Here is a 19651-nt window from a genome sequence, read left to right on the forward strand (position 1 = left end):
ACATACATTCAGGAAAAAAAAAAAAACAAATATGAAATACCACTCGTGACGTAAAATATATATAAAATATAATATAAGATGTGTTTAATTCTATATTCTATAGTATTCAGCAACTTAAGATTGATTACATATTTAATATGTAGATATGATATGAGTTTTAATATGATATAATAATATGGATAAAAGTCTACTGAGGACTTGGAGTTCTAATGAGAGGTAATATTTATAAATAGTTTTTTATACAGGTTTTTAAATTAAAAGAAAAAATTATAAAAAGGACTCATGCAGTTTCCTGATTGCTGAGTGGTGGATGATAGAGCTCTAGCTTTATTCTTGAACTAATAGAAGCATTGCCTCTATGTGACGTCATTGGATGGAGTAACTTCTTCAAATTTGTATACTAAATTAATATCAAATACTCATCTAGAATTACGATCCTAGACATCCGAGGAAGGTACGATCGAATCTCCAGATACTTGGAACTGATTGAACCTGATTAATTTTAATTTTTTAGATTTGGATTGATTTCTCCATTTATGTGATCCTTTGTGGTGCGTGATTAGCAATGTCGAATTCTTTAGTACGGATGCCTCATGCGGCAACCGGCGTGGAGCATTCTCTAAGTGCCGAGTTTTATTCTCGAAATGAAACAAATTTGGTGGTTGCTGGAGCGAATGTTCTTCGAGTATTTCGGCTTACACCGGAAGAGTTGCCCTTGGGTGAGTCCTTGATTGTGTTTATTTATAGTGATTGTAATGTGTGACTTTAGATGGAAATAAATCTCCCAAGATGCGTTTGGAATGCTACTCCTCCTGGTCTCTTCATTCCCCCATCACATCCATGGCCAAAGTTTCTCTCCCAGGATCTCTTCGTGATACTCTTATCCTCTCATTTCAAGAAGCAAAGCTAAGTGTCGTGGAGTATGACCCAGAGACCAACGATCTGCGAACCATTTCCTTACACATATTTGAGGTAAAAAGCTCTTCCTTTTCATTACTAATCCAATGCTAATTTAAGGATCTATTGTCTAGGATGAGGAAACTAGACAAGGATTTGTGCATAATTACGTTGTGCCTTTTGTTCGAGCAGATCCAGATTCTCGCTGTGCAGCAATGCTTGTGTACGGAAGGCAGATCGTCATTCTTCCTTTTAAAGGGGGAGAGGCTCTCCCTGAAAAGGACACTGTCAAAGCCGAGGACATCATTAGAAATAACAAATCTGGAATTGTTTCCTCTTCTTCTAAAGTTCTGGCCTCATACACACTGGATTTGAAGTCTGTCATCCAAACTAATAATGTTGATAATATCATAGACATTCAGTTCCTTCATGGCTATAATCAACCTACACTACTAATTTTATATGAACCTCTAAAAACATTTGCTGGGAGAATTGCAGTTCGCAAGGATACTTGTCGTCTGGATGTTATTACTTTGGATGTCAAAGAGCGAATATCAGCCTTTATTTGGTCAAGAGAAGTTTTACCTTTTGATTGTGTTGCAGCCTTGGCTGTGCCAAAACCAATTGGAGGCACTTTGGTATTTGCAGTTAATTCTATGTTCTACCTCAATCAAGGCATGCCCCCTTATGGTGTATCCCTCAACTCTATCGGAGACCGTGATGTAACAACAGATATACACGTTAAGCCTCTCGAAGGAACCAAAATATCATTGGACTGTGCAAAGGCGGAGTTTATGTCTCCAGAAAGAGCTGTGATATCCCTTAAGGGCGGGGAACTTTATGTTCTTACCTTATTAGTTGATTCTATGAGAATGATTCGTGGTTTTCATATGGACAAATCCGCTGCTTCAGTTCTTACAACATGTCTCACTGTCTGTGATGATCAATATCTCTTTTTAGGCTCTCGACTTGGCAATTCGTTACTTCTTCAATTTACAGAAAAAGATTTGGGATCCCTTTCTTTGAGCTCTGATAAAGAACCTCCGACAAAGAAAAAGAGAATTGACGTATCTGAGCCCATTGATATTGACTTTGAAGTCTACGGTCAAATGGAAACTTCGTCTTCGCATCAAATATCCACATTTACCTTTGAAGTATGTGATTCACTCTTAAATATTGGGCCTTGTGGTAATGTGACCATGGGTGAGCCTGCTTTCCTTTCTGAGGAATTTATGAATTCTACTACTCCGGATCCTGACATTGAATTAGTGTCAACTTCTGGGCATGGTAAAAATGGTGCCCTATGTGTCTTACAGAGAAATGTTAGGCCTCAGGTCGTTACTACTTTAGAGCTTCCTGGCTGCAGTAACGTATGGACAGTCATTGGTGATTCCTCAGATATCTCTGATGGACACGCATATTTGATACTTTCTCGTCAAGATTCTACCATGATTTTAAGAACAGAACAAGAAATTAATCAACTTGATCAGTCGGGTTTCTACACTGAAGGTCCTACGATTTTCACTGGAAATTTAGGTGGAAACAAGTACATCGTTCAAGTAATTGAGAATGAAGTACGACTTTTACATGGATCTGAGCTGTTGACCCAAGCTTCTTTTACAGAAAATATTGTTTCTGCAAGCTCAGCGGATCCACATCTTCTATTACTCACCGAAAAAGGGCAACTTATTCTTGTTACCCTTGAAGAATCACATAAACGTTCGTCTAAATCTCGTGATCCAAAGCTCAATATAATTAGATCCAATCAAAGTAATGCCAAAAGAAGTCAAATGAGAACAATCACAGCATTCAAGGATGTATCTGGTATCTTTACATCTGAAATGGAGCCAGATGATTTGGGTAATGTTGTAGTCAACAAGAATGGTTCTAAAAATGTATCTAATCAAGAACCAGCCATTGAAAATGAAGACGATTTACTCTATGGGGATTCAGCTCCAGAGGTTTTCACAAATGTGCTTAGTAATCTTGAAAAGCCAGTGTCTTCCAATTCCAAGGACAAAAAATCCAATTGGAATCGTCATTTTACAACAGTGCAACCAAGTTTTTGGGCTCTAGGAATAAGAGATAATGGGGACTTGGAAATCTATTCATTACCTAATTTCACACTTAAATTTTCTATTGCCCAATTTTATTTGGGGTCTAAAATCCTTTCACATTCAGATAAAGCCCAAATGGAGACGGATATTCCAATGGAAGATGTCACTATTCCTAATGTTACGGAGCTATTAATGGTTTCCCTTGGAAGTGAGCCCCGTAAAAGGCCTGTACTTATGGCTCGACTTGATGATCAGGAGCTTTTGATGTATGAAGTTTATCCTTACTGTGATTCAGAAATGGATAAGAATTCTCTGAAAATGAGATTTTGCAAATTAAATCATGGTTTAATTCTTCGTGAAAGGCGGTCCAAATCCGCAGCATCTAAAAAGGATGTTCCAAAGCTGTCCTCTAAACATACGCTTAAGTACTTTCAAAACGTTGCTGGCTATGAGGGTGTATTTGTAGGTGGGCCTTATCCACATTGGGTTCTTCTTACTGGACGTGGTGAGCTACGAAGACACCCCATGGGAATAGATGGGTCCATCCCTCTCTTTGCTCCATTTCATAATGTTAATTGCCCAAATGGTTTCATTTATTTCAATAGAAAGGTAAGTTCATACCATGCAGAGTGTGAGCACAGTTTATATGAATTTGATATACATATTTTATAGGGAGAACTTCGTATTTGTGTTTTACCCACACATTTGTCCTATGATGCGCCCTGGCCTGTGCGTAAAGTTCCTCTTCGATGTACTCCACATTTTATTACGTATCACTTGGAGTCAAAAACATATGCAGTTGTTACTTCTGTGAGTGAGGCTACGAAGCAATTTTGGAAATTTAACGGTGATGACAAGGAACTACGGGATGAAGAAAGGAGTGAGCGTTTTCCTTGGCCATCCAAAGATAGATTTTTCGTTCAATTGTTTTCTCCTGTTTCTTGGGAGCCCATTCCTGGAACTAAAATTCAATTAGATGAATGGGAACGATGTACCTCTATGAAACATTTATATTTGTCATCTGAAGGACTTCATACTGGTCAAAGAGGTTACATTGTTTGTAGTACATCCTTTTGTTATGGAGAGGATGTTACACCCAGGGGATACATTCGAATATACGACGTAATTGAAGTTATTCCTGAGCCCGGGCAACCCCTCACAAAAAATAAAATAAAGACAGTGTATGACAAGGAGCAAAAGGGGCCTATTACTGCTATAACCTCTGTCAACGGATTTTTAGTTGCTACTGTTGGTCAAAAAATATACATTTTTCAATTCAAGAATAAAGACTTGTTCGGTGTTGCATTCATTGACTCGCAAATATATATTCATCAGCTTACATCCATTAAAAATTTTATATTGGTCGGGGACGTCATGAAGTCCGTTGATCTTCTTCAATTCCAACAGGACTATCGAACCCTCTCTGTGATCTCACGTGATTCCAAGCCATTAGAGGTTATTTTTATAAGAATATATTTATAAGTAACCCTGTTAGTCTACATCAATTTATATATTCATATTTAGGTCTATGGATGTGAATATTTAGTCGATAACACAAACATTGGATTCTTGGTAACTGATGCCGACAAAAATATAATCGTTTTTGTATATCAACCGGAGGCGCGTGAATCATCTGGTGGATCCCGTTTACTTCGAAAAGCTGATTTTAACTTGGGACAACATGTGTGCAGTATATTCAGAATACGAGCAAAGCTCATGGAGCCATCCTCTGGGAACAGAATCCTTACAGGATGGGAAAAGCGTCAAGTTACTTGGTTTGCCACCCTAGATGGTGGTATTGGCTACATGCTACCCATAAACGAAAAAATGTATCGAAGACTCTTAATGCTTCAAAATGTTCTCATCTCGGCCATACCTCATATTGCAGGTAATTTAGAACTTAGTCATTTAGGGCCAACTGATTTTCATTTATTTATATCACTTCAACTAAGGTTTAAATCCCAAAGGCTCTCGACTCGTACGCACAAGACGTCGAGATTTACAAAATCCATGTCGAGGAATCATCGATGCAGATCTTGTTTATTGTTTTACCGATCTACCTCTCCTTCAAAAGGCAGAAATATCAAAGAAGATTGGAACAAAGTTAACAGAATTAATGGAGGATCTCGCAGAATTAGATAGAATGGCTGCTCACTTTTAAATTATAGATCGTCCTTCTACTCTCGCCTTAGTATGTTGATAATGTAGTTGTAAGTTCAAGTCATTATACCTACATATGCCCCGCCCTAGATTTAAAAAAAATATATAAGTTATACATATCTTTATTTATTGCCATTTCTATCCACCCATCCCAATAATATGTTATAATAAGTATACATATAACTTTTTTTATTTATAATTAATTAATTATTATTGTCATTTTCTTTTCATTTTTTACGAATTTCTGACATTTTTCATGTAATAGAATTTTTAAGTTAAACGCACTCATGAAATGCTTTTCATTCTTATGTATTACCTAATTATTTATTGTGTGTTAGTTAGTAGCAATCCTGATCTTTGTCCATGAATGTGGGTCATTTCATTGTAATTATGATTAAACTCGAGCTGAGATGCAGTAGTAATACTAGCAAGAATCTTTTATCATTATAGTAATATTCATGTTATTGTGCTTCTTCATTGTTATCATAATATATGATAACAAAATCCAAATCCTGTTATGAAAATAGTATATGTCATTTTAAATTAACTGTACGTACATAATATGTCAATGTGTAAGGGGAGAAATTATAATATGTGACATTAAGATAGGTATGGTTAATAGCATAAAAATAGCTGAATAAATATTCTCATTTCTCCACTGTACTATCAAATATAAGGATTAGCGTCTGATGGAGTAGAAGCCCGTGGGAGGAGAAGTAAATTAAGAATGAAAAGCTGTCTTATTAGTTGGACGAGCGACCACTATATACAAAAATAAAGCTTTAGATACAAAGAAGGGAAAAGAAAGAGCTGGCGAATAATAAATAATATCTGGGGGCATTGGAGGAGGAGAAAAGGGAGGGAGAGAGAGAAGTGTTCGATACGTTGCGAGTAGCTAGCTAGACTCAAGTGATTTTAATTTTGTAGTCAGTATTCAGTATTTATTATAAATAATAATATCAGAAGTTATAACATTACTAATATAATATTTGATATTAGTAATAATTAGAAGAGTTACACCTACTTCGGAACTTCAGATACTTGATGGTGTAGATAACAAATAAGTGAGGATTACTGATTACTAATCAGTGATTAGTAATTCATCCATTGGGTTGGCCGTATCGTATCCACCTACAGAATACATCCTTCTAGTTATATTATAATTGCAAGATGATGTCGATGCAACTAAATATATCTCAATTGGATAAGAGCCATTATCCTCTTCTCTGCGTTGCCGGTAGTTTCACCTGTTTTTGGGCTCTTAACTATTGTATACGTCTCCAATTCCCATGGAACGATAATCAGAGATTCTCCTGGAAATGGAGAAACACCATGGTGAGCTTTATTCATTCCAATTTAACGGGGATTTGGGCACCACTCTGCTTCGTATTCAATCCAGTACTCTCCAATGATCTTGTAGGAGCCTATGACTTGAATGTCCATTCCATTATTGCTGTCAGCCTTGGATATTTCCTCTATGATTTTGTAGATATGAGTTTGCAAATATCGGCCAACACGCGGAGGTAAGTCGGAGATCATCTATATTACATACATGCTTATACCTACCTTCATAAATTGATTATTTTTCGTATTTCAGCCGACAAACATATCAACTCCTTCTACATCATTTCACAGTCATCATGTGCTTCTCCATTGCTGTTACTACGAAAACATTCCTACCCTACGCAACTCTATGCCTATTTATAGAGCTCAATTCTATTTTTTTACATGCAAGACAACTCCTCATTCTCCATAGTGTCCCTCGTAATTCCTCTCTCTATGTCCTTATTTCATACTTAAACGTTGGAACATTCATTGCTTTTCGGATCCTTTTGATTGGCTGGCTCACTCGCTGGCTCATAATTCACACAAACAATGTTCCTTATATTACTGGAACCATTATTGCATTCACGTTGGCCACCATTGCTTGGCTCAATGTTCTTTTATTTTATCGTATTCTTGTCTCTGACTTTTTGCACAATAAGAAATTTGTAGCTTCATCTTAAAAAATAAGATTTTTTTCATCCTGTTTTAAAAGGCACACTTGGCAGAGATTTTATAACTAATCCAAAGTAATGTGGGTTTTTTCTTTTAAAAAGGATCATTTTACGTTGTGGTTCTATAAATATGTTAATGATTTATTCTTGAAATTTCAGCTATGCAAGGTTAGAAGTTTAGTTACAAAGATAATTTATAAGCACCGGAAATTAGTGTGGGAATTGTCATTTTAAAAGTCACAATTTGCTTGTGCCTTATTTGACTATGATGATACGTTTTACCATTTGCAGAATACTTATTAGAGAATATTACATTAATATTCATATTATACTTACCAAGCTATTATACTAAATATTAATTCTGACTGTTATTGTTAAATCCAAAACCAAAGACAAAATGAGCTTTAAATTCTTATATCACCATTATAATTTTTATTTCATTTATAAAAACAAAATCATGGCAAGTCGTGCTATAACAAATACTTGATATCATTGTTATGTCTGGATGAAATTTTGCCTTGGAGACGTTCAAGCATAATCTCAAGGATGCTAACGTTGCACCTCGTGAAACGAACACACACACAAAAAGTGATGTTTTTATCCAATTTTAAAAAAATTCAGCTCTTTTGAACTATAAGTTTTATTATTATACTTTTTGTCTGAGAACATTTTTTTAATGTCTTCCAAAAAACATTTTTGAATTGCAGGCATAATATTCGTATAAAATAAGTTCTATTTTATTTCGTTTAAACTTTTAAAGTTCAATTGATATTATTTTATAATTATTCATTCATTATTATATTGTAGTGGCTTGAATATTAAATGAAGATAAATAAGCCCATTTATTATGTATTTACATATTAAATCCATTTTGTCAATCATCTTTATTGTTTTGTTTTTGTAAATATACTGTAAAAAACTTTCTAAATTATAAAATTTGAGAAGAAAAACCTATGTTAACAGAAGAAAAAGATCGTGTGTGGCACAGATGTACGGAATAGTTTTTAGAACAGCAACTATATACAACTGCATTGTAGCAAGAATAATATATATATATTTATATTGAAATAGGAAAGCCCTTATTGTTGACACAAGACAACAAATCCGATTTTCTTCCTCACTCCCGTATAATTGTATCATCCATGTATGCACGGTGATTAAAAATTATATGATGTATCTAATCAGGGTGTCTGCAGAATTACATTTTGGGGGGGGCTGGGTTTTTTAAATTTTAATTTCTTGGAAAAATAATTCAAAAACCTTCTCACGAAAAATTGAATTAAAAAAAAAAAATCAAATGTTAAACTTTTTGTCAAAAAGTTTGAATAAATAAATTAAATTTCATAAATAAATTTTTTGAAAAAAAAAAATCAAATATTAAATTTTCTAGTAAAAAGCAAAAATTCCCTAATTTGGGAGGGGGAGGGCTACAGTCCCTCCAACCCACCCCCTGTGGACGCCACTGCTAATATTGAATCCTTTTACTCCTTGAAATGGATATAATTGATACTCTACTATTATTTGATAAGTCTAATGGGTATGAATATCCTCCTTGATATAGGTCGTCTGATATCCTGAAGAAGCAGTTCCTTTAAGCTAGAATGGAATGAATGACATTTGTATCTCCTTCTATAAGTATGCATATAAATATCCCTTTCTTTTTCGATTTCTCTAAAACAGTGCTTCTTAACCCTTTTTACATCTTTTCAGAATTTGACTAATATCCCCAGCCCCAAAATTAACTTATTTTTTCTATAATATAATTGATGTTTTTTTATAGAAAATAAAATTAACTGTTATGCCTAATATTGCGTTTCGGTTTGGAAATTATAGACCATTATGATTTGGACTATTTCGGTCTGGACCGGTCTTGTAGTAAAATTTAGTTTACAAAAAATATCTGTCTTCATCGTCTTTCAATTTTTTCTTATGTGCAACCTTTTTTTAAGAAAATAAATCATAGCCCAAGAACGAAATATTGCTCTGGATGGGTCTAGAAAAAATTACTTAAGACGCAACACAAAAAAAGCGTCCGTAACTCAACACTTGTTATGCCCTTTATTTTGAGAATATATTATTTTTTTAACATTAATATCGTCAACCCATGGTCTATGTATACCAGAGTCAGTGACTAGTGTTTCTCTATTTTTGGCATTATAATACCAGAGGGAGTCGGGGGCGTCCACTGGATTTTTTTTTTTTTTGGATGGGGGGAATGGTTTGTGGAGTTTTTTTTTTGGAAAAAAATTTCAAATATTAAATTTTTTGGAAAATAATGCACAGCTATTCACAAAAAATTATTTTTTTAAAAATTTAGAAGTCCTCAGCTGTTCACAAAAAATCAAATTTTAGATCAAAATTTCAAGAAATAATTTTCACCGATTAAATTTTTTTGTAAAAAAATTTCAAAAATCTACAGCCATTCACCAAAAATCAATTTTTTTGTAAAAAATTCAAAAATCAATAGTTATTCACAAAACATTACATTTTTCGGGGAAAAATTCAAAAATCTAAAGCTGTTCACATAAAAATTCCCAAATTAAATTATAAATATTAAATTTTTTCGAAAATAATTTCAAAAATCTATAGGTAATTACAGAAAATTAAATTTTATGGCAAAATAATTGAAGGATTTAATTTTTTGTAGAGGGGGCTACTGTCTTTCTAGCCTACCACATGCGAGTGGATACCCCTGGGAGTACCCGGATTTATTAGGCGTCAATTAACATTGATTTAATAATAAAAATAAATATCCCCTTTTTGTAATATTACGGGCTGAGCTTTGCTACATTGTTATATCTTTGATCAAAATGGATCTACGCCAAGCATTCATCTAGATAAACTTGCCTTTATTAATATACATAATTATTATTTGCAAATTTTTCCTTTATTTTTTATATTAAAATACAATAGAAAATCTAAGAGATAGATTATACTGAATGAACAGTATTATTACTAAAACAAACAAAAAAGCACATCCTTTTTTAAAATTGGGATTGTTGGATATTATAATGACTCAAATAGTATAGGATACTGAATGAGTACCTACGTTGATTCTATTTTATTATTATCATACTATGTATAATTGTGTCTATTTAAAGATGTGATTCTATCATTCAATATTTTATTTATTCGATTTTGGTTTCACATTATCAAATATAAAATTACGATTAAACTTAGAGGTCCTTTTCATCAATTAACACAGTTTTTAATTTATATGAATATAAATTAAAAGGGTTTTATAATTGTTAACCATTGTATTACAGAGTAGGTCCAAGTAATGACTCTTTCCTATTGAGTTATTTCTTAATTATTAATTACTAATAAGTATATGAATTGGAGATATAAAAAAACCGATTAAAGTCGAGGCTTCGATGTCAATTAATTAAATATTATCAATTATCATACGTTTCATATTTAAAAGTTTAATATCTTCTTGGGTCGTTATTGTATTTGATGCCCTTGTCAAATTTAATAGCTCCGGCACCTTCATCAATAATTACATCATCATCCATGAGGAAAATGTGGAATGCAAAATGACGTCAAAATTGAATGCAATATACGTCACTTTTCTTATTAGTGAGTACTGCTGCTGTACATACGTAGGGTAAGTAGGTACGTAGATCGGGTATATTTTTTATTTTTACACATTATTTCATTTTCAGCTTGATCTCTCTCTGTTTACAACGTGATCCTCCTGGATCGGAAACTCAAGTTAGTTCTTGCTTAATTAGACTTAAATTGACCAAAAGTGAAGAAGTTCAACTACTGAAGGATTTCAAAATGACAACAGGTAGTGAAATAGACGCGAAAATTCGCGAACAAGGGGACAAAATCAGAAAGATGAAAGCCGACAAGGCTGCCAAGTCTCTCATCACACCGGAAGTATCCTCTTTGCTCGCACTCAAGGCTGAGTTTAAGACAACCACTGGAAAGGACTGGAAGCCTGATATTGAGATGGGCGGCTCCTCCGCAGGAGAGAGTGGAGGGGATCAACTCTCTCTTCAAATCAAGGAACAAGGAGATAAAATTCGAGATTTAAAGTCTTCCTCTGCTGAAAAGTCGCTCATTACTGCCGAGGTTCAAGTCCTCCTTAAACTCAAGGGGGAGTACAAGTCACTTATGGGGAAGGATTGGGATCCTAAAGCCTCCAGTTCAGGAAGCAAGTCGGGTGATGCACCAGTTGTACTTGTTTATACTCCGGGTAAAAAACACACTCCTGAAGATGAAACTGAGCTTTTAAAATCTGCGGAAGACATTCTCAATCTCAAAATCACACAGTGTGGAGACTTTATTAGGAAATTAAAGACAAACAAGTCTCCCAAGGAAGAAGTTGACTTGGAAGTCTCAAACTTGCTATTTTTGAAACAAGTATATAAAAAGAAAACAGGGAATGATTGGAAGCCCAAAGGTGCGGATCAAAGCACAGAGTCCAAGAAAGAAAAGAAATCTGCTCAACCTCCTCCCAAGGCCGATGGGTAAGAAAATAGATAATTATTAATATTTTTAAGTTAAATTTCATGTTTTCTGAATGAAGGGAGAAATCTGAAAAGCAATTAAAGAGAGAGGCGAAAAAGGCAGATAAAAAGGCCAAAGTTGCAGAAATAAAGGGTGCAAATAACACCAATAATAATTCTGAGGGCAAAAGTTCATCAAATGAGGAAGCCAATGATGGGCCAGATGTATCTAAAGGGTATTATGGTAAACGACCAATGATTCAATCTGTTGATAAACCAGATATTCAATTAACCCCCATTAAGATTTTGTCTCCTAAGTTATCTGATCAAATTATTTGGATGAGAGCTCGGCTACACACAAGTAGAGCTAAAGGTAAACTTTTGTCTTGGTTGTGATTCAATTATATGATTTCTTATTTGAAGGGAAGCAATGCTTTTGCGTTCTTAGACAGCAGGAGTTTACCATTCAGTGTGTGGCTTTCGTCAGTGAAAATATGAGCAAGCAAATGGTCAAGTACATCTCTCACGTCTCGAAGGAAAGTATTGTTGATGTTCAAGCTAGAATTTCATCTGTCAATAATCCTATTGAGGGTTGCTCTATTAAAAATGTTGAACTCCAGTTAATCCAATTTTGGGTTGTATCTGCCTCAGAGCCAAAACTTCCTCTTCAAATCGAGGATGCTATGAGGAAAGAAACAGAGGATGAGAATGCACTAAACATTACAGTCAATCAGGATACAAGATTGGTAAGAAACGACCATATTCCATACTATAATATTTAGAGTTTTTTATGATTGTAAAAATTTAATTTTCTTCAGGATAATAGAGTTTTGGATCTTCGAACCCCAACAAATCAAGCTATATTCCGAGTTGAAAGTGGAGTTTGTCGGCTTTTCCGTGAAATTTTAACAAAAATGGGCTTTATCGAAATGCATTCTCCCAAAATTATATCTGCTGCTTCCGAAGGAGGAGCAAACGTTTTTTCGGTTTCATATTTTAAAACAAAAGCATATTTAGCTCAATCGCCTCAATTGTACAAGCAAATGGCTATTGCTGCCGATTTTGATAAAGTATTTACTGTTGGTGCTGTCTTTCGTGCTGAGGATTCCAATACCCATAGGCATTTGACAGAATTTGTTGGTTTGGATCTTGAAATGGCCTTCCAGTTTCATTACCATGAGGTATTTTCCCATAAATTTTCTATATTCTAGACCCGTTAATTCATATTAATTATGTATCTTTATCTGCTATTCTAGGTTTTAAATACAATTGGAGCTATGTTCACAGAAATGTTTAAGGGTCTTCGTGATAATTATAGCTCAGAAATCAAAGCCATCAGTGAGCAATTCCCCTGTGAGCCTTTTAAATTTATTGATCCACCCTTAGTCCTGGAATATATTGAAGGTGTAGGGATGCTCAAAGAAGCCGGCGTGGAAATGGGCGAGGAAGAGGATCTTTCCACACCCAATGAAAAACTTTTAGGACGTTTAGTTAAGGCTAAATATGACACAGATTTCTATATTCTTGATAAGTATCCCCTTGCTGTTCGACCTTTTTATACGATGCCAGATCCTAAAAGTTCCAAGTTTTCTAATTCATACGATATGTTTATGAGGGGTGAAGAGATTCTGAGCGGTGCACAACGGATCCATGATCCTGATTTTCTTATTCAAAGAGCAAAGTTCCATGGAGTCGGTATGTAAAATGCAGACTTATGACTTTAATTTTCTCATGCAGACTTACATTTTTCCTTCCTTGGGGTTTAGCTTTGGACTCAATCAAGGCATACGTTGACTCCTTCAGGTACGGTTGTCCTCCTCATGCTGGGGGTGGAATTGGAATGGAGCGGGTTTGTATGTTGTATTTAGGATTACACAACATCCGAAAAACGTCCATGTTTCCTCGTGATCCTAAGAGATTTACTCCTTAAAGAGATATCTTTATTATTTTGTCTTATCTACATAATATATGTATATGTCAATATACTTCTCTCTAACTCCTTCTTGAGTTGGATATGAGATATTTATTATCGGGAATAAAAATCGCTTTGAATTCAAAGTTATTTCTATTAACTTATTCATTCTTTAGGCTTGAGTTGATTAGTATATTTCAAAAAATATGGTATGAACTCAATTCCCTAGAACTATTATAAAATCATTATTCTAGGCAATAATTAGTTAATTATCTTTAAAAGAAATCTAACAATGTCAGTTTGACGCATTATAAAACATAAACTCCTCAAATCTCAATACCATAAAAAAAATTAATGGTTTTGTCCCCTGTATTAGGATACATACCAAATCGGCAAGCCATTAAATACTTATTTTCTCCTATGTAGGTCGTTCTTCAATTATTATCATAATATATAATTGCTTATTAAATATATGTAATACTTGGCAGAGACTGATTAACGTCAAAGCTACAGTGTTTAACTTTCAAAGGTCATTGGATCATGTTTGAGCTGCGTCTAGATTATGATTATCTATCTATGACGATGTCAAGGAATGTGATATCAAATTACTTTTAGTATTATTTTAAATTAATCTTATAAAAACTGTTTCAATTTTAGAACCCAAGAGATTAATTATATATGGGTGTGATTCAATCGTCAACTTCTGAATATTTCTAAAATCAACAAATCAGTTCATCATTTCTTGAAATCAATCGGAGAACATAACTATTAATCGATATTATGTTATGTTATGTGAATATTTATAATAGTTTCTTGATTCATGAAATTGTATGATTTATATGAAACTTGAAAAAAAATTGGTTTTTTACAACTTTACTTGCCATATTTATTTATTTATAAATAGGAACTCAATCGAAAGTTATTAATTTAATGATCAAATCCTATAAATTCATTTAGCAGACTTACTTTTATCTCTTAAATTTTTCCATTTTTTAACATAATAATATTGGCTGTTCATTTCATAAAAAAAAAAATGACAAATAAATATTTGATAAAGATTAAATACATGACATCTGTTGGTTTTTTGAGTCCACTTCTATTCACGGCATCCTAAAAATGAATGTAAGATATAATTTGTCCCAGTTTCATCGACATAAATAACATCATTTTCTGATGAACCGTCTAATTCAACACAACATTTTTGTTGATGGCATTTCATTATGCTAAAGTCTATAAATCCGCTGACGTGATAAATTACATTTTATATTCTGGTAATTTCATCTAAGTCTGTGATATCTATGTGAGAAATAATTCACAAAAATGTTTATGAATGACATTCAATGTTTTGTAAAAAAGAGTTAAATGGGAAAATTCATTTTAATTAACTTAAGGACCTAATGTTAATTTTCAATAAGGAAGGACCTGATTCAATTTTTTCACCTCTAAAAAAATGACCACAACTCCACCAAGTTGGCAATACCATCCGAATCTCCTTTCAATGGGATCATAATGTATTTTTCTGAGTAATATAAACTATACATATATGTGGGGGATAAGTCCTAGGCCGATCCTTTTACTGTGTGAATTGCAGTTTGAAATGATTCATTGGATAAACTGTTGCGCTTACAAAAAAACTGTTTTTCATTTCAATTACTATTCTCCAAATGAAATAAGATACTATATTTGTGTTCTTTGATCGTTTGAAATTGGTTTTCAACTGGCATCCCTTTATTTTATATGAAAAGGTTTCGATGTAACTTTGAAATTCCCCGTTATTTTTACCATAATGATTTAAAGACTCTATTGTTGATTCATAAAATTTCTAGTAAACAGTTAACTTTTTTTTTCCTATAGTATGTGGATGAATTACTTTATTAGTTAATTTATGCGCATATTTGATTCCCATGCTTATTTCCTTTTCAAAAATAGGTTCAATGCCATGTAATTTTGTTATTTTCAAAAGATGGGAAGACGAAATTTCGATGGCATAAGAAACTATTCGAGAAATTTTTGAAAATATACAATGGGTCAAATATGAATATTTTTTCCATCATAATGTTAAAAAGGACTTTTAAGATAAGGTAAATTTATTGGTAATATATCGAAGTTTAATTTTATGAATATATATATATATATATAATATTATCTACTTTTATTCAATCTGATATCATTGAAATACATTGAATAAACTGGAATAATATGTTTTGTATGACAACTTGTAAAATATCAAAAAGAGTGCATACTCCTTCTCTAGAGCGTATTATTATTAACAAAGGTGTTGATCCGGTGTGAAATGGGCATGTTAAAGAAAGAAACCGAAAATCAACATGTTAACCCTAACAATTTGAAGAATGTTATGGAACAGAGAAATAATAATGCTCATGATGTTTCATTAGATCAGCTACAATCAGATGTCACAAGAGAGGAAGCAAAAAAGAATATATAATTGGACATTTGCTAGAATTACTCCAATTTTAATCCCCAATTCTACTCTAAGTCCAACAAGGGCTTACAATTATAACTCCGCAACAAATCCTCAGGGTTATGCTCCCTCTTTTAAGCAGCAAACAAAAACGTTCAATCAGGTTTCGAATAAAATTGAATATATTTAGAAAAGGATATTCACTACGAGGACTTAAATAATAATGAGAAATGTTAAGGAAAATAAATTTCGTTTTTTATACTACCAATTATAAATTAGCGGGGCATCTAAAAAAACACTGGATTTACAATTATTTGTATTAACTACTAGAATGAGCCTTTCCGTCCCATGGGCATAGGGGGGGGGGGCATTTGGACAAAAAAATGCACAAAATGGTGGTGCTCAAATAATTGAAAAATTGAAAAAAATAATGTTATTCATAACTTATGTTTGTCTATTTGAATCGAATGTAAAGGTACCTAATTTAATCCAGAACATTAATAAAAACCCAAAAACGCAAAAAAAAAAAAAAAAAATTTAACCACCCCGCTGGGTTTCATAAAAAAAGTGTATTCGTCAGAGTTACTCCTAAACAGGTATTGCTACTCCCCATTTACGCATGCCTTGAAGACAACCACATAAATTGCAAAGATACCAAATAATCAGTCACAATCAACGGATAGCTACGTAACAATCCTCTAAGTATGTAGCTTAAACAAATTTATGATTAATAATTTTTTTGTTTATGTTTTTTTTTAATTTCACAAATAAAAGTTTATTAAAATAATCTTTGTTATATCTTTCGAAATTTATTTGGGCGGGATTCTTTGCAGTGAGGAGTGAGGATTTATAGTTTATATTAGAACAGAGCAATACTAATGATGACAAACGATATCATTTCATTAAAAACTTTCAAAATTTAATTTTACATGAACATCTACATATTTTTAATTTTGTCGTCTTGCCATCAAACTGTGTTTTTGGATTTAAGAAATTCATATTTCTGATAATAAATTGAAGCACATTCGTCTCCTGGATCATTTGTCATCCAAGAACTCTAAAAAGACCCTCTCCTCTGAGTCTCTGACTCTGCATTCAAATCTACTATCACAACAATGTCTTCATTTTACTAAAAGGAATGAATGATACATTTAAACCCCTTGATGTTCTTCGACGTTGTAGTGAAGTATGTGAGTCAAAGTCAAAGAAGAAGATCACTTGCGGTTCTTCATGGTGATAATGGTGAAGAATAACTTGTAAGGTTGATAATTTTGGTAAGAATACAAAAGCGTGCCAGGAAAAGGGAAGAAATACTTATGGCATCATTGATTAAATAACATACATCTTCCTCTATCAAGAACGTTATCATTCCCGCCTTTATTATTCAATATTAATATAATATTGGATTCTGACAGTTGATAGAGAATTGAATAAAATGCCTAAAATAACGTCGCCTTCTGTCTGGATTTCTGAAAATGGAGGCCCAGAATTTTGGAAAATACTTACCGGATGAGAAATAGATGGCTTGTCGGATTTGTCGATATATATGGGTCTTTAGTCCCCTGTCTAGAATTACACGCCACTCATTATCCTCATCTCATAACCAGAGTATGGATATTCATCTATAAAACAAGTTAACGATGAATACATCAAGTCAGACTTTAACTTTGATCTCACAAAGATGCTTATTGCACGTAATATAACTTTATCCATTGCTAATCATCCTACGTTCAAAAAATTTAACATTATAGTATTATAATTAGCAATTGTGCGTATTCTTCATGATAATAGTATGCAGTTATATAAGCATAAATAACGGGGGGAAATCTTTTTTGATGCCCTTAATAAGGAGTAATATTGCCGGACATTACTACATAATTAGCTTTTGCACGAAATCTTTAGGATGGATTTATTTCTAACATTTTTTTTATTAGTATATTTATTGTCTAATTTTATGATTTTGACATTTACTTTATTATTAATAATTATTTAGATCTCATCGATATCTATCCTGTGCACAGTTGTATTACCATATCAGGAAAAAAGGGTGATTATCTTTTTGATTAAACTCCACGGTTGGCTTGTGTTTTGCAACTTAAAGTTATGACATATTTAACTGAATTCATGTCAGAACAAGAAAATATTACTTGGATCAATCTATTATTTCAATATTCTGTATTTATAATTTATTGTTATTAGTTATATGATTACAGTTGTTTAATTTTGTATGTTTAACATAAATGTATGATGGTATATTTTTTAGTATGTAGATTATATTTAATTAAAGCCTTCTTTTTTAAACTTTGAACTTCAAATATATTTCGAAATACTCTACTTTGTCCTTTCACTAGTTTTTATTTTGAGAATTTGGTTCAAAATGAATTACAATTTCATGGAGTGTGACGTTTTCAAATCTACTGTAACGGATCAAAAACGTCAAGTAAATTATACGTAGTATATCTTCATTAAACATTTTGCTAATAAATACATTCGTTATACCCTCAAAAATCATAATAAGTCAGGCAGTTGATAATCACATCAGTATTTTAAACAATGATACCATAAGTCTTTCTTAGGCAGATATTAAATAATATAATATATATGTATTTGATCTCCTTACAAATAGGTATTCTTGAATATTCATACATAATAATATATAGGTTGGGAAAAAGTAATTTCGTTTTTTTCGCTTTATAAGAAGTGCTCAATTATCTGATTTATGCCAAGTATGCCCCGTTACCAACGAGAAGCCAACTTCATAACGCCCTTCTCGTAGAAGTACTTGCCCCTATTGGTAAAAAACTCCAACAAGTTTTTATAGCCTCTAATGAGGCCAAATTTGTACCCCCAGCACGTTGGCCATAGACAGGAACATGTGGTAGTCACTTGGTGCTAGGTCCGAACTGTAGGATGGATGCATAAGAACTTCCCATTCATAAAGGTATTCAGCCTGGTGTTGTCTTGTTATCTCCTCTTCACCAATGCTGGTCACTTCTGTCAGATTGCCAACTTCAAATAGTCGAGTTGTTCACTGTAGAGGACAGATTTGAGGGAAGGGGGGGGGGGAAGATAATTCGCTCCACTTTTGTGCAATACGAACCAAAATAGTATCGGCTCCGTATACATGGCAAATTTTCTTGGTGGCTTTCGACGGGTTTTTCCCTTTCAAGTACTAAAAATTTAATATATTGCTATTTCTTCACTTGATACCTCAATACTCTACGCAGGATAACTCATAACTCAACCAGCCAAGCACAATAGTGTCCGAAAAGGGTTTGTAGTATACACTCACACCTTTACAACACCTTATCGTATGATCCGATGTTACCAATAATAACAATATATACTTAGTTTAAAAAAAGGGGCGAGAAATACGAAATTACTTTTTCCTCAACTTATATTACAAAAAAAAAAAATAGTTAAAGAAATATAATTTGTAGAAATTGAAAATAAATAAATAAATATTCTATTTTTAAATATCACCAGTTTGTAAGAGGCAGTGAAGATCTTTGGATCTCTTTTTTCTGAGTAGACGGTGAGCTTCAGAAGACTTTTTTTTCAACTGGTGCATCCTTTAGAGAGGTATCTTAATAGACTCAAATTCAATTGATATTATTTTTGCTTGAACCTTCTATTCTCAACTTTGGGAGTAAAAAAAGTGAGCTCCTTAATTAATTTTGGTTAATTTAGTGTATTTTCTGAAGTTTTTTTCCTTGACCTTTCCATTCGGGGATTAAGATCTCGAGAGT

General features: G+C 33.1%; 3 protein-coding genes across 8 annotated transcripts; all 3 read left to right on the top strand.

The window, feature by feature from the left end:
• Positions 1–80: 80 nt before the first annotated feature.
• On the top strand, positions 81–5398 carry Cpsf160 (cleavage and polyadenylation specificity factor subunit 1). The gene is made up of 8 exons (XM_040725683.2): positions 81–216; positions 278–454; positions 515–719; positions 770–972; positions 1032–3563; positions 3627–4409; positions 4479–4842; positions 4907–5398. Exons 3-8 carry the CDS (start codon positions 566–568, stop codon positions 5113–5115), a joined length of 4245 nt encoding a protein of 1414 aa, XP_040581617.1. The 5' UTR covers positions 81–216; positions 278–454; positions 515–565; the 3' UTR covers positions 5116–5398.
• Positions 5399–5902: 504 nt separating this feature from the next.
• LOC121130007 (TLC domain-containing protein 2) lies at positions 5903–8047 on the top strand. 5 transcript variants are annotated; one of them, XM_071893440.1, is made up of 4 exons: positions 6014–6040; positions 6114–6178; positions 6252–6637; positions 6712–8047. In XM_071893440.1, the coding sequence occupies exons 3-4, from the start codon at positions 6285–6287 to the stop codon at positions 7118–7120; spliced, it is 762 nt and encodes a 253-aa protein (XP_071749541.1). In that variant the 5' UTR covers positions 6014–6040; positions 6114–6178; positions 6252–6284; the 3' UTR covers positions 7121–8047. The 5 variants fall into 5 exon arrangements, with proteins under 5 accessions (XP_071749540.1, XP_040581637.1, XP_071749541.1 ...); XM_071893445.1 differs by having other exon boundaries at positions 6267–6637; XM_071893439.1 differs by having other exon boundaries at positions 5903–6040; positions 6114–6637.
• A 759-nt stretch (positions 8048–8806) lies between these two features.
• Positions 8807–13626, top strand: AspRS (aspartyl-tRNA synthetase). Of its 2 annotated transcripts, none has more exons than XM_040725721.2 (7): positions 8807–10718; positions 10777–11589; positions 11649–11941; positions 11992–12314; positions 12387–12749; positions 12825–13263; positions 13335–13626. In XM_040725721.2, the coding sequence occupies exons 1-7, from the start codon at positions 10648–10650 to the stop codon at positions 13496–13498; spliced, it is 2466 nt and encodes an 821-aa protein (XP_040581655.1). In that variant the 5' UTR covers positions 8807–10647; the 3' UTR covers positions 13499–13626. The 2 variants fall into 2 exon arrangements, with proteins under 2 accessions (XP_040581655.1, XP_040581662.1); XM_040725728.2 differs by having other exon boundaries at positions 10698–10726.
• The last annotated feature ends 6025 nt before the right edge of the window (positions 13627–19651 follow it).

Source organism: Lepeophtheirus salmonis, chromosome 1, assembly GCF_016086655.4.
Source record: "Lepeophtheirus salmonis chromosome 1, UVic_Lsal_1.4, whole genome shotgun sequence".
Classification (NCBI taxonomy): Eukaryota; Metazoa; Arthropoda; class Copepoda; order Siphonostomatoida; family Caligidae; genus Lepeophtheirus; species Lepeophtheirus salmonis.

What these genes read in the sequence shown, in the direction of transcription:
- Cpsf160 (XM_040725683.2), top strand. Translation starts at nt 566, where the DNA reads ATGTCGAATTCTTTAGTACGGATGCCTCATGCGGCAACCGGCGTGGAG. An exon ending in TTTCCTTACACATATTTGAG is followed by an intron (nt 973 to 1,031) that starts GTAAAAAGCTCT and finishes TCTATTGTCTAG; the next exon opens with GATGAGGAAACTAGACAAGG. An exon ending in GTGATTCCAAGCCATTAGAG is followed by an intron (nt 4,410 to 4,478) that starts GTTATTTTTATA and finishes ATTCATATTTAG; the next exon opens with GTCTATGGATGTGAATATTT.
- LOC121130007 (XM_071893439.1), top strand. Translation starts at nt 6,285, where the DNA reads ATGATGTCGATGCAACTAAATATATCTCAATTGGATAAGAGCCATTAT. An exon ending in ATATCGGCCAACACGCGGAG is followed by an intron (nt 6,638 to 6,711) that starts GTAAGTCGGAGA and finishes TTCGTATTTCAG; the next exon opens with CCGACAAACATATCAACTCC.
- AspRS (XM_040725721.2), top strand. Translation starts at nt 10,648, where the DNA reads ATGACGTCAAAATTGAATGCAATATACGTCACTTTTCTTATTAGTGAG. An exon ending in CCTCCTCCCAAGGCCGATGG is followed by an intron (nt 11,590 to 11,648) that starts GTAAGAAAATAG and finishes TTCTGAATGAAG; the next exon opens with GGAGAAATCTGAAAAGCAAT. An exon ending in AGCAAAGTTCCATGGAGTCG is followed by an intron (nt 13,264 to 13,334) that starts GTATGTAAAATG and finishes CTTGGGGTTTAG; the next exon opens with CTTTGGACTCAATCAAGGCA.